At 39.7% G+C, this 15,796-nt stretch overlaps 3 protein-coding genes across 3 annotated transcripts in view; 2 read left to right on the top strand and 1 right to left on the bottom strand.

Moving 5' to 3' along the window:
• The first annotated feature begins 1,708 nt into the window (after positions 1–1,708).
• LOC145479160 (uncharacterized) lies at positions 1,709–5,452 on the top strand. Its single transcript, XM_081457434.1, has 2 exons — positions 1,709–3,108; positions 4,266–5,452. The coding sequence occupies exons 1-2, from the start codon at positions 2,586–2,588 to the stop codon at positions 5,090–5,092; spliced, it is 1,350 nt and encodes a 449-aa protein (XP_081313560.1). The 5' UTR covers positions 1,709–2,585; the 3' UTR covers positions 5,093–5,452.
• Positions 5,453–7,174: 1,722 nt separating this feature from the next.
• On the bottom strand, positions 7,175–12,467 carry LOC145479175 (small ribosomal subunit protein RACK1-like). The gene is made up of 6 exons (XM_081457453.1): positions 12,275–12,467; positions 10,426–10,597; positions 8,787–8,934; positions 8,105–8,200; positions 7,756–8,007; positions 7,175–7,401 (listed from the first exon to the last, which is right to left on the bottom strand). Exons 1-6 carry the CDS (start codon positions 12,381–12,383, stop codon positions 7,228–7,230), a joined length of 951 nt encoding a protein of 316 aa, XP_081313579.1. The 5' UTR covers positions 12,384–12,467; the 3' UTR covers positions 7,175–7,227.
• A 96-nt stretch (positions 12,468–12,563) lies between these two features.
• Positions 12,564–15,796, top strand: part of LOC145479169 (coatomer subunit alpha-like) — a 23,110-nt gene continuing 19,877 nt past the window's right edge. The window contains exons 1-6 of the mRNA XM_081457446.1: positions 12,564–12,779; positions 13,579–13,692; positions 14,400–14,473; positions 14,582–14,662; positions 14,765–14,841; positions 15,397–15,506. Coding sequence (XP_081313572.1) covers positions 12,740–12,779; positions 13,579–13,692; positions 14,400–14,473; positions 14,582–14,662; positions 14,765–14,841; positions 15,397–15,506 — 496 coding nt within the window. The 5' untranslated portion in view covers positions 12,564–12,739. The remainder of the gene's footprint in view (positions 12,780–13,578; positions 13,693–14,399; positions 14,474–14,581; positions 14,663–14,764; positions 14,842–15,396; positions 15,507–15,796) is intronic.

Below are 15,796 nucleotides of genomic sequence, written 5' to 3'. Positions count from 1 at the left end.
TGCCCCATTTAATTACTCTGCAAAATTCAGTCTAGTCAACTGATTTAGCTTGGAAATTAGGGGGACTGAGACGGAAAAGGGCAGGCAAATCCTCACTGAATCGTTATGGCAGAACGAGTTTCTAATCATTCTTGCTGTTCTAATTAAACCGTGAACTGCGATACAGCAACGGCTGAGTCAGATGGTACGTACTGTCGGTCAAGTTAACAAAATAATGCTTTCTCCTCTGGTGATCTGCGAAACTATACTGCTATAATTAATTAGAAAACAGCTCAAAGAAAATACGCAGATTATAGGGAACTCTGCTCCAAACTTTAGAACAGATGCCTGGTTACAAATCAAAATTGTGCTTTTACACAACTAAACATCATCAATAGCACAATACAACGTCAAACCTTTTTCAGGAAATATGGGTTATTGACCAAGCTTGTTCGGTCAAGATGGCTGGATATTGGTCAAGTTCTTTTTTCTGCGAGTTTATGGACCGAGATGGAGTCGAGGTCCATAAACTCGCAAAACAAGAAGTAGGCCAATATCCAGCCATCTTGACCGAACAAGCTTGGTAAGTAAAAGATTTATTATAGGGCTTTCGGGGAAATTTTTCTTGCGGAAAACGGCGGGTAGTTCCGAGCGGGCAAGATAGCTCCATCTTGCCCGCTCGGGTAGCCAATCACAGCGCAGGATTTGATGCATCTTGCCCGCTCGCGGAGCTAGCCACATACTAATGATTATTATTATGTGGCTAGCTCCGTGAGCGGGCAAGATGAATCAAATCCTGCGCTTATCGACCAAGCTTGTTCGGTCAAGATGGCTGGATATTGACCTCGTTCTTTTTTGCGAGTTTATGGACCTCGACTCCGTCTCGGTCCATAAACACGCAAAAAAAGAACTTGGCCAATATCCAGCCATCTTGACCTCACACTTGGTCAATAACCCATACTAACTGGTTTACTTCTACAAATCTAGTTTTGAGAGTTTTAATGTTTACAGTAAGCAAACGATAAAATTTTGAAAACTGACGTGGTTCTCTATCATGGCGGGCGCCTTAGACCCACGGCTAACTCCCTTAAACCGTCTGAGAATCCGCTGCCTAGACTCACTGCAGAAGCCTAATTCCGAAGGACTTCCGAAGGACTCCCAAAATCGTGATTATCTCCGAAGAGTGTACATTTCCATAGTATTCCAGTTACCCAAACGGTAACACGTTTGGTTATAGTGTCACCGTACTTGCCGATATTTGGGCAGTGAAGAGGTTACATTAGTCTCGATTAGTCAATACGGCGGCCCTATAACCTGGACATATTTGACTGTTTCTTTTCTAAACCTTGCTGAGCCATCATTGCAAAATCACAACTAGACTAACGCCCACGAAGATAGCGTCAAGCTTCGCGCGCACGCTCGTGTATCGTGCTAGCCCGCTTATCCGCCTGTTCTGCAGGCTAGTCTAGCAGTACCACCGGCTAAGCAATTAACCCAAGGGTAAAAAACTTTTGCGATGGTGATTTCCAAAGGCTTTTTTTTTTTCGTTAAAAGTGCCTCAGAACCAAACAGTGATAGGCTTTATTATGAGCAACAGTAGCCACAAGCCTCAAGCGGCCAGTGTCTCCAAGGATATTGCCGCTTCAGCGGTTCGACCGTATTGATTTTTAGGAATATCAATACTACTTTTGATAGTTTGTGATAAAAGCGGACAGCTGTTAAATTTAATGGTTAACTGCGACAGAAAGTTTTTGTCATTTTCAATGTGACAATATTGAGATTCTTTGCAGTTACGGCGGATCCTTAGAGACGAGAAAGATAATAATGAAACTGAGTGATTTCATCAGTGGTTAACGAGTTTGACTTTTCAGTGGAATATTTTAAACTTTTAACGTTGTTATCGAGCTGACAAAAGACGAGAGAGCATTTGCATGTAAATTATAACCTGAGAATGAAAACCCTTTGGGAGTTTTACCTTCGGTTGCCGGACAGCAGACTTTCTCGTATGTGTGTTTTGTGTATTTTGTCTTTTCCGGCATGTTAAAAGTGATATTAAATGTAGCAAACTACTTTTTGGGAGTTACCCCAGTAACCAAAAAATTTCGTTTACCAAGTGAATAAACAACTGAGATAAAATTACTAGAGGGAACATTTTCCGGCAAAGGGTTTGCGACAAGAAATTTGAAGGAAACATGATCTAGCCGGCATTTTCAGTCTTGTCTGTCGTTGCACTTAAAAAAATGAGTTAAAGAAAACATTACACTGTAAAAGGAGACGGGAAGTGACTGACAGGTTTAAGTGCACTTATTTCATTAAAAATTCAAATTCTGTTTAGGTTGATGTCATTCAAACAGAACAAAAGTTTTAAGCCAGCATAAATTATACCGCCCGCAAGCTTCATTGTTTATTGCTGTGAACTCGAACAAACCTGCATTTCAAGCTAGAATTGTTTTGCGAGAGAACTTATCTTTCTGTGTCCTTAACATGACTTTTTTTCTGTGTTTTAGCGTTCAGTGAAAACAACGCTTTAGAACTCTAGCGTCGAGTAACGTCTGCGGCTTAACTCCCTTTGCTAGTTGAGTTTAGTTCAGTGAGAGCTGAAGTCAATGGAGCCTGAATTCACAAGCGGCGAAGAAGACTCTGAAGCAGACGAACTCATTGTCAACCCCGAAGATCATGTTGACGACGAAGGGTTCACACGGCGCGATCACATCAAAATCTGCATCAGTTTTGGCGGCCTGGCAATGTTGCTTCATTCGTTCTTCAGTGTTGTTGTTTCGGGTTCTCAAGACATCTTAGGAGGAACTTACATTCCCACAACAAGCATTCTTGCTTCCCACGTCGCCACCATGGTAATCGTAACTTCATTTCTACCCTGGTACATGCAAAGAATACCTTACTATTGGCGGACACTGATCGTGTTCATCGCTATGGCTTGTGGTACTCTACTGCTCATAACTGTTCATAGCGTTTACGTGAAAATCATCGGCGTCTCTTTGAACGCGCTGGCCCATGGCTTGGGAGAGATCTCTTTTCTTGCTCTGAGCGCGTTTTATGGACGGTTCTCCATCACTTCCTTTGCCGCTGGGAGCGGAGCTGGCATATTGCTTGGACCTATCTACTACACAGGTACAGTAAATTCACTTCAGTCAATCGTGAGAGAGAATAATTCAGCGGGCCTCGGGCTTTCCCATATATCACCTAAATGGTACATAAACTTATTTTAAACATTGAATCAGAAGGAGGATTTTTCCGATATGGTGGAACTTGAAATTTTCACCCTTATTAAACGCAGTTTACACGTAGAAAGTCTGGGATTAAAGCTCAAAGATTGTGAAGAGGTTAGCATCCTTTATCAAGAGGCTACTTATGTAATACTTTATAATTTCAGTTTTATACCATACTGCGTGAATTATGTATGTACGATGAAAGCGAGACCTGTTAACCTTTTTACCGTTGAATATATAGAACCTAGTCAACGACATTACTAATTAACAATCTTCCGAGCGCTCTACGCAAGGAGTTTTACTTCTGAAGCGGAAACATATGGAGATGATTCAGTAATTCTACCTATTTAACCGGGCTATTTTACCGGGTACCGATAGCGAAAAAGTGCTTTGAAGAGTTATCGCGAGAATAGAGAGTAGCTGTTAGGAAGAAACAAAGTCCCTTAGCGCTGAGCAAACAAAGGAAAATTAACCGCTTTAAAACAGAACTGACGTAGTTCCTCGACACTTTCTTGACGTTCTCACTTAGTTTGCTGTTAAAGGGGCGCTATCAAGTTAGCGCTATCAAGTTAAAAGAGATTAGGAAAGGCCAACCTTAAAGACAGTAGTTCAATCGGTAGAGACTTATTTTATTATTATTTATATTTCTTCAACTGCAGCCGAACTGATTTAAGTCGCGGCAAAACGTTGTCGTTCTAAGCGTATTTCTTGTGTGAGAGAAAGCACCATCGTGAATACAAAGGCGTCAAAGTCGCCGTGATGAGGTGAAAATTGATTTGAAACCTTAATTAGATTTTCTAGCCTAAAATTCATAACCACATGCATTTTCGCTTCTGAGCAGTGTGTTATCGGCATGGGCTTTTTATTTTGTTTGAAAGCGGAAGCTACACTGATCGTTAGATCAATTCAATTCCTCAACGTGAGGCTACTGGCTTGGATAAAACTCTGATAAACACTAACCAAATTTACACTCAACTGATATGGCTAATAGAGGATATTATGTTATAGCGGTTTAGCTTTTCGCTTAGTTTTTGTCTTTTTTCATATTTTTTTTTTCAGGAATGACTACATGGGCATGCATCTCTCCTCAGATAACTCTTATAATCATTTCGCCGGCCACACTCCTGATCCTGGTGTTTTACTACATGCTCGACAAGGACCGCATCAAGCCTTATGCTTTACTGGACTCCTACAACAAACTCAAGTCCAGTGACACCGGGAGCTCAGATGACTACTCAAATAAGGACCCTCTGTATTTATCATGGGCTGAAAAGTTTACTGGCGCCTGTCAAATCTTGCCTTACATGATCACACTCTGTACCGCTTATATCACGCAGTACATCACGATCCAAGCGGTGTTCACGACGATAGCATTCGAAGACGCTCCTTTCGCACCAAGGGACCACTTTGTGTATTACGTACTTTTAAACGGCGTTGGTGAATTCATTCTGCGCTCGTATTTAAGCGTAGTCGCTTGGGCTAAGCCCGCGTTCGTCCCTCGCCTTGTTATAAAACGGACATGGATTTTCGCTGTAATCTTGGTGGTCGTCATGAGCTTTTCAATATGCGCTTCCTACTATCGTCTCTTTCAAACCGTGTGGTCGGTGTTGCTTCTTTGTTTCATCATCGGCTCGCTGTCGGGTTTAGTTTTCGCCAACACAGTGTGCGCAGTACCCCTTGTAGTAGAACCGAAATACAAAGAATTTTGCTTGGGTTTGGTAACAATTGGCGAATCCACTGGAGTTTTAGTCGCTAGTTTTGTAGGTCTTGCCGTGGAGCCGGCTTTGAGAAAGCATTGCACTCATGTTGTTAGCAAAACGTCGCTATGTTACACCAGACCCAAAACCTACAAATGGACTTCATCACTTTGTTCCAGAAAGGGTTAATGGTACGGCCGTGCTGTACAGCATCAATGCCGTTTAGAAGGAAGGGGAGAAGCCTATATTCTACTTTTTCAAGGTTACATTGCAGGCGTTTCTTCCCAATTCCTGAGAGTCGAACAAGGAAATTTCAAAGGGGCTGGGAACCTGAAGGGGAATAATAACTCTTGTATAAGGACTATAAGGTATGTTTTAGTATGGAAGGGTTGAATTGAAACCCTATTAATCGCGGGAAAAAAGACAAAATTGAAAATAATATATTGGAATATAAAACAATGTATTAATATTTAATGCTGGGTGTCTCGATATGTATCTATGGATCGGGGGATCGGGAATGAACTGATTTAATAAAATATCTGTCTTCAATTTTTGTGCGATTACAGTAGAATTAGGTCAGTTTTAATTTGTTGGAAACTGGTACTGTCGGCGACAAGCTTCACCGATATTAACAAAAGCGGACCTGGAAGAGCAAGCTCTAGAAACCCTCCAGGGATTAAGCCCGGCATAAAATCCCTGATATTAAAACAGGCAAGAGAGCCTTGCCTTGCCCAGGTTTCTCTTTCTCGTTCGGCTTTCGCCTCGATTATTTAGCTGAAAAACAAGCAAGCAAGAAAACTGAAGCAAGAAAAAAGTGACACCGAACAGCTCTCGGAAAAGTTACTTAGGCTTTCGCCGGGATATCCTCCAAACCAGTGGCGGAGCCAGACCTTAAGCTAAGGGGAGGTGGAGGGGGGGGGGGGAGGGGTGCTTGCCCTGCCAGCTTTTCTTCTTTCCGCAAGTTTCTTTTTTTTACCTAAAGTAAGGCGGGGGAGGGCGGGGGGGGGGGGGGCTACCCTAGCTCCGCCACTGCAAACTTCCATGAATGTTAGTATCCGAGTGTGCTAGCACGCGAAAGATAGAAATTACATTGTAAACGAAGATTCTTTCTGTCAAAGAATACAAAACTGGCGCAAATTCAAAGAGCAGACTGCGAATAGGGAAGGCGCTTAGATTAAACTTCCCTTTCTCACCTATGAAAAATTAAGAGATTTGAACTGATCTGAAGCCTGTCTACTTCGTTTCAGAGCATAGGCCACTGACAAAACTCATCCAATTCCCTCCGTCCCTTCGGCCGGATTAAGCATCACTTCTTACTTCACTGGAATAACTGGACTCAAGATAAGAGGTTTTTTCTTATTTTGGTCCAGTCTCCAACATCGTGGGAAGTGCTTGGTTAGGCCGCATTAGATTAAGGAGGGTGGGGCGGGGTGGGGGTTCTGATCAAAGATTGGAGAATGCTTGTTAGAGAACACGCTGGTGAAATACCATTACCAATAGGAAATAGCGATTTTACTCAGTAACCTAGTCCACAGATTGTTTGTCTGGACGTAGTTTATTTAACTTAGTTGCATACTTAGCTATGGTAACAGTGCATCCCATAACCTTGACAAGCTGAGTCTACAGGATGCACCAGAAAGTTTACAGGTTCACCAAGAAAACAACATAACAAAGTGAAAAACATATGAGCATTTGGGAATAAATAAAAGTCTCAGTGGCAAGAAAGCGCATATGCATGCTTATCAATTTGATGATGTGTTTACTGGGTTCACATGTAAAAACGCAGAATGCACAAGCAGACTAGAGTGATCCAATCCTTATTGTAATAAGAGGAAAAAGGGAATCAGTATGTCATACCCAACTGCATGGGGAAGGTACACCACTCCAATATACCATGGGGGCTAAGTATGTGCATTTTTAGATTAATCTTTTTTCAAAACAGAAAATATGCAATGAAGTCATCTGTCTTTTATTTCCTGATCACAAACTGGTTAAAGCAGAATTGATAATTTTTCTTTTATAATCAAAACCAGCTGTAAGAAAGTAGCCCTTTCTGCCCTCAGCCCTTCATTTGAAAGAAAGCTTAACCTGTCTATAACAGTCGCATTGTGGTAGGAATATACTGGCTTTTGTGAAGGGGTGGCCATGAAGATAGGTTACGGTAGGAGTAAAAGGTATCGTTGCAATGAAAATTCCTGGCTGCTGTAGTGAAATGGCCGCTGGACATTCGGTAACAATATGATGAGCATAAATAACAAAGCAAACAGGGTTACAAGATGACTTTATTTTTACAATTGTAAAATTCCTCTGCTATGAAACATGGCTTATGAAACACGAGTGACTTGCCACACACGGATCAAGTTGTCCGTGTAACCTGCAAACAAAGTCTGGCCATCAGCGGACCAGGCGAGGGAAATACACTGAGCTGGTGGTGCTTTGCCTCCCATGTTGATCACATCTGGTCGCAGCTCATCCACGATTGACTTGGCCTCCAGATCCTAAAGAACAAATAAGAACTGAAATAAAAACTGTCTTGAAAGTACACTATAGTGACTTGTCCTCACTAAGGACACATCAATATGACACAGGCCAGCACTCAAACACAGACTGCTTGATTCAGATTCTGAAGCCCTAGTCAGAAGGCCACTGTACCACCCAAGTCATTTGGACAGGACTCTCTGATTGTACATCTACACATACATGCAAACATGTAAGTACAGATCTACATGTGCACAAGCACCCTTGCTCAATATAAGATGGTTGACAGATTTCAAAAGCTATGACCTTCCTTACTGAGCAGTCCATAACCAAACTACTGCAAGTTCTCATTTCCACAAAGGTTTTCAACTTACCCAAACCTTGATGCTAGGTCCTACTGCAGCACACAGCCAGTATCTGTTTGGACTGAAACACAAGGCATTCAGGATATCACCTCCATCAAGGGTGTACAAGTGTTTTCCTTCGTTTAAGTCCCACAGCATGGCCATACCATCCTTTCCACCAGAAGCACACAAAGAACCATCTGGCGACACAGTCACACAGTTCAGATACCCTGTGTGTCCAAAGTGGTTGGTCTTCAGACGACAATTTGTCAGGTTCCAAACCTACATACAATAAACAATAGAGCTGTACCTTAATAGCTGCCATAACACTTTTTTGTGTGGCCATTTAACTCAGTAGGACTGCAAAATGAAGAAATACCTTGACAATTTTGTCCCAGCCAGCAGACACAATGATTGGATTACTTGAGTTTGGTGAAAACCGTACACAGGAGACCCATTCAGTATGTCCCTCGTCCTGTTTGAACAAATGCAAATTAAAAACATCTATTTTTGAGGGTGAAACCCTAGCACATTTTTGGCGGTCAAAGCTATCGATGGATCAAATTATACACCCACTTTTGTTGCAAATAGTTTAAATTTTGGAGCACTTGTATGACTCCAAATGTGAAAGATGAGTTCATCATTTGGGCAGCCATTTTGTTCACAATGGTTGGGCAAATGTTCTCCCTCTAGAAGGGTGCACTATCCCATAGAATTAATGTTTTTGACCCATTGACTGAGCAAGTGAGTGAATTTTTCCCCAACTAACTGCCATACATGTAACTTGCTCATAGCTATGCATTCATGAGTTAAAAAATGGTGTTGCAGTCACTGGGAAAAGGTATAACAGGTTTGAACTATATTAATTGTGTAGTGCACAGGGGAGACCTAGAATAGCTTGTAAAACTAGTTATTACCAGCTGGGTTAATTGTCAAGAAAACCAAGATGCGGACACCCTAGGCTGAAAACACATCCAAGAAAAGCTATTGTAGTTCAAATAAGAACCTCATGATTAAATATTGCATGTACATCTCTCTTGTCAACCTGATGTTATACCAACCTGAATAGTATACTTGCATTGCCCCAGGGTGTTCCACAACTTGATGGTATTATCTCGTGATCCAGAGACAATCTGACGATTGTCAGCAGAAAATGCAACACTCAGAACATCTTTGGTGTGACCAACAAATTGGCGGGTTGTGGTACCGCTGTTAAGAACCCATAAAAATGCACAAAAAGTAAGATCGCTGGATCATATAACATTTAAATTTATTTCAAACATAAAGATGACATCTGTGGTCCATAACAATTATTATCATACACCATAATCAAGTTTTAGGTTGCCATAATTCAAACGCAAGCTGTAGACCAGTGTTTTATACACTTCTTTAAGTGCCTATGAAGTAAAATATAATTACTGCTTATTTGAAAGGCTTTTTAAAGTAAAGAACAATGGCGTTTTCTTTTTTTGGAGTATCTTTTTTTGTTTTAGAGATATTGACGTTTTTGTATTATGCAAATGAGGAAAGTGATGACGTCATAGGTGGTTCCTCTAAAACAGCACAACACTCAATCAAGAATAACTCTAGAAATATTAAATCAGTGTACTTCAACCTTGGCATCAGAAATGCACATCACAAAAGAAACAGAATGACACCTACTATGTTGTTGCCATGGCAACACTCTTGGCTCCAGTCTCTTTCTGTGAAAAACCAAATATCCTCATTTGCAACCTTTTAAAGTGGGACAGAGGGTCTTGCTTGGAACACACATGGTTCCCATATTGTCTTAACTCTCCCCATTAGATTGGTGGGAGTGGATGATCCTTGTTTGAGATAAAATCTGGGAATTTTAGTCTTAATTAAGACAGAACCAGCAGCATAACTGTTGTCATGGCAATGGTAATGGCACAACAATTCTGTTTCTGTCTGGTGCCAAGTTTAAAGAACACTGCTTTAATATTTCTAGAGTTATTCTCAATTGAGTGTTGTGCTGTTTTAGTGGAACCACCTATGACGTCATCACTTTCCTTACAAAAACGTAAATATCTCTGAAATGATAAAAGATATTCTAAAAAGGAAAACGCCATTCTTCTTAACTTTGAAAAGCCTTTCAAATAAGCAGTGCTTCATAGGCACTTAAAGCTTTCTGAACTAACTGGAATGTTTTACAACAGTTTCAAACATGGCTTTTGTTTTGAATATTTACTAAAAGCATCGAGATTCAAAGCATGCAGAACAATAAAAGATGGATTTCAATATCTCATTCTTTGATAAGGACTTAAATGCCAGCTTTCAGCCAATTAAAATACACACCAACTCTCATTCAATCTCCTTCCCAGAGGCTGTGATTCTTTTGCTTAGCACCAAATAATCCATTCCTCTTTGGGAAATTGGAATGCAAACCATTATTAGTCGCAGCAGTTACTCTCTCTACACTGTCAGAAACCATTATTGAGCTTCAATGCATGATTACAATCAAACCAGACCCAAGATTTTCAGGTTCCTTTTTTTTAAAATTTGCCCAGAGCATTGGGCTTTTGGTCACTGCTGACCAAAAACAAAAACATGTGGACTCAAGGGATAAGGTTGGTCTATATTTAAAAATAACAAAAAACAAAATCAAACATAATTGGACTAGTATAGATCATACGACAACAACTTTTTCTTGCTTTGTGAACTAAAAAGAGCACAACTTACAAATTAAGATCCCATAATCTGAGTGTCTTGTCCCAAGAGCCAGAAAGTGCAAACTGGCCATCAGATGACATAACCACATCAGAAATAAAGTGATTGTGACCTTTTAGGGATTTTGAAGCCACACCATAGTTGGTTTCTTCACGGGTCAGATCCCAGACAATAAGAGATTTATCTAAAGGAGGAAAAAACTGTTTAGCAAAAGTTACTCAAGAGTACATGTTATTTGAGTTCTGCCATAATAATAGCAGTTTCCTTCACTTGAGACCTGAGAACAAATATTCCTAAAGTGGATTCTATGGATTTCTCCCTGAGAGGGTAACAAAATTAACAGTCATTTGCAAGGGAAGGTTGGAAAAATATCAAACAATGCTTGACATTGTTTGATAAAGATTGTGTTTTGCAGATGTGGTCACAAGATGACTTCAAAAATATAGTTATTAATTTCCACACGATGATTGCCTTTGAAGTGAGTGGCCAAACGGTTAAAACATGTTCTATCAAACAAAGATCAAACAATGGATACAAGCCACTGAGCAAGCGTGGTACGCATGAGCGCGCCAAACATGTTTGACATGGCTGTCCAAACGAACAAAACATCGCCCATCAAAAACGAGAACAAAAGAAATGTTTTAAGCTGTTTGAGCGAGTGTTTGATGGCCTTCAAATTTTATCAAACACGACCAAACACGATCAAACATGATCAGACAGCACCAAACAAGGTGGCCAAACGGTAAAATGTTTGGTCACCAAACAATGTTTGATGGTGTTTGGTCGCCAAACATTTCCCGTTTGGACAGGCCTTAAACTCCACTGTACAGCAGCATGCTAAAATTTCAAGCTGGTTTTGTTGCCAAAATTCTATTGCTAAGTGCTCTTAACTTCCATAGTAAATAAAAGTTTAAAACTTTTGTTTTCTTTAAATTGTGTTTTGAAACATCCTAACAATTTAACAAAAATTTTAAAATGGACTGGTTTTACTTACAACATGTATCAGTCATTTGAAGCCATTCAGTTCAGCTTGACTATAATTTGTTTCCTGAGCCCACCAAACACACAGCAGAGATCTAATAAATATCTATCTAACCTCGTCTTCTTGATCCTCATTTTGTTCCTTTTCAATTCATGGCCCATGCACTTCACACCTGGGCCATAAATTGAAATGGAAACAAAATTGGTCTGTAACTTTCAGTACGGGACCTCAAACTCGGTTGGTTAGAGGTATGCACAGTTGGATCACCATAATGTAGGAATCATGATTAAATTATTATTATCAAATATGCTCCTTTCATTCTTGAAGTTGGACTGGAACTAACTTGCAGTAAAGGGTTATTGCCATGGAATATTATAAATTGAAACAGCTTCGTATCATTTGCATTTGGAAAGATTCTCTTGCATTCTGCTGCAAGATAGGTCCAGTTCAACATAAGAATACAAATTAAAAATGGTCTAATCTCACTTATAACAAAAAAAGGCCAAGTGTCCCTCTGTTTATCCAACTACATGGTGTATTTCCCCAGTAATAAGTCTTGTTTGATATAATTAGAATAATACTACATGAACCCGTTTGACTACAAAGATAAAGCTTGTATTACTTTCTGAGGTGTTCAACGGCAATTTTACTTACGGTAGTTCTGATGCACAAAAGAAATGAACTGTGGTAATTCTAATAAGAACTATTTCGATTCGTCTCATAAATATGAAAATGACGACTTCTGGATAGAGGCAAGTTCAAGTTAAGAAATTCAAGTAACAGAAAGTATTTTATTTCCTTTCGATCATTGTGGGGTTATAAATGAACACTACATGAAACACCAACAAACTAAACAGATTCACTGAATCACATATATACCTCGAGAACCGGACAAAATCTTGTCTGGACTTTGAGGATTGGTGGCAATTTGTGTTACCCAGCCATTATGCCCCTTTAATGTTCCTTTCAGAGTCAATCCTTCAGACATGATGTATCGATTTTCTCAACGATTTCGGCGGATTGCACACCGAGTTACACCGCGATGGCGATCGATGAGAGGAAAGAGAGAGAGGAAGAGCGACAGACATGATTTTAGAACTGGGAACGAAATTACGAATTATTTGGGGGAGGGGAGGTAGGAATTACCGCGCTACATGAAATCGAGGCGCTCACACATGTCCGAAGTGACGTGGCGGCCGCCATATTGTTTTCTGCGGTAGAATTTTATACTTTTTCTACCGATTTTCTTTGCATATTGGTGGTCCTAGTGAGAGTGTTATTACTTTTGATTCGCTAATCAGTACTTGGTACCTTCTTGTATATTTCTGAGGGGTTTTAGCCGCCATGCTCACGAAATTTGAAACAAAATCAGCCAGAGTGAAAGGTAAGGGGAAAGAACCATGGTCCTTTTTAATCCGTTCCATGCATGCTTTCACAATGGAGCTTCATTCAAAATAATAGTTTCTACTGTTGTGATCGTTCTTCTGTGATTCCTTTTCATCGCTATCAACAAGATAATTTCACAGAAGCCAAGTACGCCGAGCTATGTCCCTCTTATGTTCACTTTTACCTTGGTGGAGAGACCTTTAGGGTGCAAGAATTTGAACTCTCTATTGTACATGTGTTTATATATAAGCTTGATAGGTTGTATCATGCTATTTTCTAATGATATCACTTTAGTAGTGTTTTCTTTAGGATGGAGCAGTATAAAAACACGGATAGTGTTATTAAAGGCGAAGGTTTTCTCCCGCAGCAAGTTATAAGCTTATCCTTGTAGATTCAGCACTGAAAATTAAAGACTTCTTTTATTACATGTACACGAATAAAATAATAATTTTATTAATTTTAATTTTATGCACTGTGGTTGATTTTATCAAATCAGTTTATTCAGTTGAGCTGTCTCAAAACCCACATTACGTACAGGAGATTGTTTTCACTTTTGTTCACAAAGGTTTAGATGAGCTGAGATTTTTTACTGGTATTGTAACAAGTAGACTATTTCAGAGCTTTTGCAGTACATGTTCAGGACATCTCTTTCTGGGTGCTTCTGCCGACTGGTTACTTCCTGAATAAAATGGCTAAATTAGCATCCCCTTGTTCCACTTACATGCATTGTTTTAAACCATGAATGGGGAGTTGCTCTATGTGGTTTTGTGAACTTTTTTTCTTCTTTGTTGTTTCAGGCATTGCCTTTCACCCCAACAGGCCATGGGTTCTTGCAAGTCTGCACAATGGTGTTATTCAGTTGTGGGATTACCGCATGTGCACACTGCTGGAGAGATTTGATGAACATGACGGTGAGTGTGTTGGAGCAGCTTCCCTGTCTTATACTGATAGAGAGCATAAGACACGGAAGTGCGAAGAGATGAATTTTTTGTTCTTTATTTTAAAAATAATATTTTGCTCACTGGCTGCATTTGTTCATTAAAGTATTGTTTTTAACATGAGAAAATAGGATACATATCTCCAAGCCATCATGCAATTTTCTTTTTATTAATGCACAAACATGCATGAGAAAGTTGTTGATGATATTGTCAATATCTTCACTAGTGAGGATATGGATATATGCCAATCTGGTCCTGGATGTAGTTTTGCATGAGTGTTATGTTTTCCAGTAAAACCAGGGTCTGAAATTAACCTTTTCCTAAGGGAGCCAGCTGGCGACTAACCTGAAAGTTTTAGGTTTTAAAATTCTGATCGCCAACACTTAATATTTGGACGCATTGGCGACCAGTCAGTCGCAATTTCGGACCCTGAAAACACTTATGTCTATGTGACTTACATTGTATTATGCCATTCACAGAATAAGAATTAATTAGTAAACTCAGTTAATACATGTAGTATAGTAAGCCTTGTTAACACTCATCGACTGAATGGTGATGTATCCACTGGATGCAGTTGTCCATCCTTTGAAAAATAAAGAAAGGACTGTTGGAAGTGATACGATTTTAATTATAATGATCTCACACTCAAGTTCACCTGATATCAAACATGTCTTTTCTAGGTCCTGTGAGAGGTATCAACTTCCATGCCAACCAGCCCCTTTTTGTTTCTGGAGGAGATGATTACAAAATTAAGGTTGGTCCTTTGTTATGCCCAACATTTATATGAGTGTATAGCATTTGCTCTTTGTATTTAGTTAAACAGCGTGTGTAACTAACTAGGAAAACTTTTGTATTTTGGTAGATCTGGAATTACAAACAGAAGAAATGTCTTTTCACTCTGTTGGGCCATCTCGATTACATCAGAACTACTTTCTATCACCAAGTAAGTGGTGCATGTGTATGCATTTATTAAGACATTTTCAAGCTTCTCTGACTTGAACCTGTCTTGTGCAGTAACCACATGTACATAACATTTCATTCACAGGAGTATCCATGGATAATTAGTGCCTCTGATGATCAAACAATCCGCATCTGGAACTGGCAGTCACGAACCTGCATCTGGTGAGTCATCCACTGTACATAGGATATACATGTATCAAGAAGGGTGTGTTATATTTAATGCATTCTTGTCTGGCAAGTCTTTGAATAAATTATCATCGTCATCATTATTATCATCAGTACTTTGGAATTTGAGTCTTTGGACTTAAACTGGGCTATAGGGCATCAGCAAAGTTTCTCCATTCCTATCAGTCCTTTGCAAGCTGCGAGGCTAGCTCCCAGTTGAGGTGTAGAGCCTGAAGTTCTGCCTCTACAGTCCTCCTCCAGGTGGATTTGTTAGAGCCTCTTTTCTTCTTTCCCTCTGGTGTTCATCTGAGAGTGACTTTAGAAATGGTTCAATGGTTTCTCTGGAGCACATGAGTGATTCAACACCATCCTCTTACAAGAACAATCCTGCAAGAGAGAAATAATAAACAACGTAATTTTAGTTATATCAAGTAGTACATGTATGTCCGACTTGTTTACCATTTTGGCCAGGCACTGTAAAACATAAATGCGTTATGCAATAGAGTTTATTTCCACCTGATAATGTTTTTTTTTTTGGTGCATCTTGTCTAGTGTTTTGACAGGGCATAATCATTATGTGATGTGTGCACAGTTTCACCCTACTGAAGACTTGGTTGTCTCGGCCTCTCTTGACCAGACAGTTAGAGTATGGGATATTTCAGGTAACTGTGTTACTATTTTATAGTAGTTATTGTTTGGTGTGTATCATATAGTAACTGTGTACACTTGTAAATTGGATTCGACAGTGATAGACAATGTCACACACTGAAAGTTTGACCAGAAAGAAGTGGGTGCTTGCATTGTCATTCCATTAGCTTAGCCTCTTTTAGTTCAAAAATTTTCTGGTACAGATTTTACAGTGTCGAGGAAAAGGTTGTTGTTATTCATCGTGGTAGATGCAATAATAAAGTGCGTTATCGTTTGTCTCACTTTGTAGTCACTTGAGATGTAG

This window comes from Orbicella franksi, chromosome 2 (assembly GCF_964199315.1).
Source record: "Orbicella franksi chromosome 2, jaOrbFran1.1, whole genome shotgun sequence".
In the NCBI taxonomy this organism is placed as follows: Eukaryota; Metazoa; Cnidaria; class Anthozoa; order Scleractinia; family Merulinidae; genus Orbicella; species Orbicella franksi.
This window is presented reverse-complemented; position numbering and strand designations above follow the sequence as displayed.

Bases quoted from the DNA above. Each gene is read 5' to 3' on its own strand.
- LOC145479175 (XM_081457453.1), bottom strand. From the start codon at position 12,383: ATGTCTGAAGGATTGACTCTGAAAGGAACATTAAAGGGGCATAATGGC. The intron at 10,598-12,274 runs GTATATATGTGA...TTCCTCCTTTAG, and splicing joins GATTTTGTCCGGTTCTCGAG to ATAAATCTCTTATTGTCTGG. The intron at 8,201-8,786 runs GTTGGTATAACA...TTGTTCAAACAG, and splicing joins AATGCAAGTATACTATTCAG to GACGAGGGACATACTGAATG.
- LOC145479160 (XM_081457434.1), top strand. From the start codon at position 2,586: ATGGAGCCTGAATTCACAAGCGGCGAAGAAGACTCTGAAGCAGACGAA. The intron at 3,109-4,265 runs GTACAGTAAATT...TTTTTTTTTCAG, and splicing joins TGGACCTATCTACTACACAG to GAATGACTACATGGGCATGC.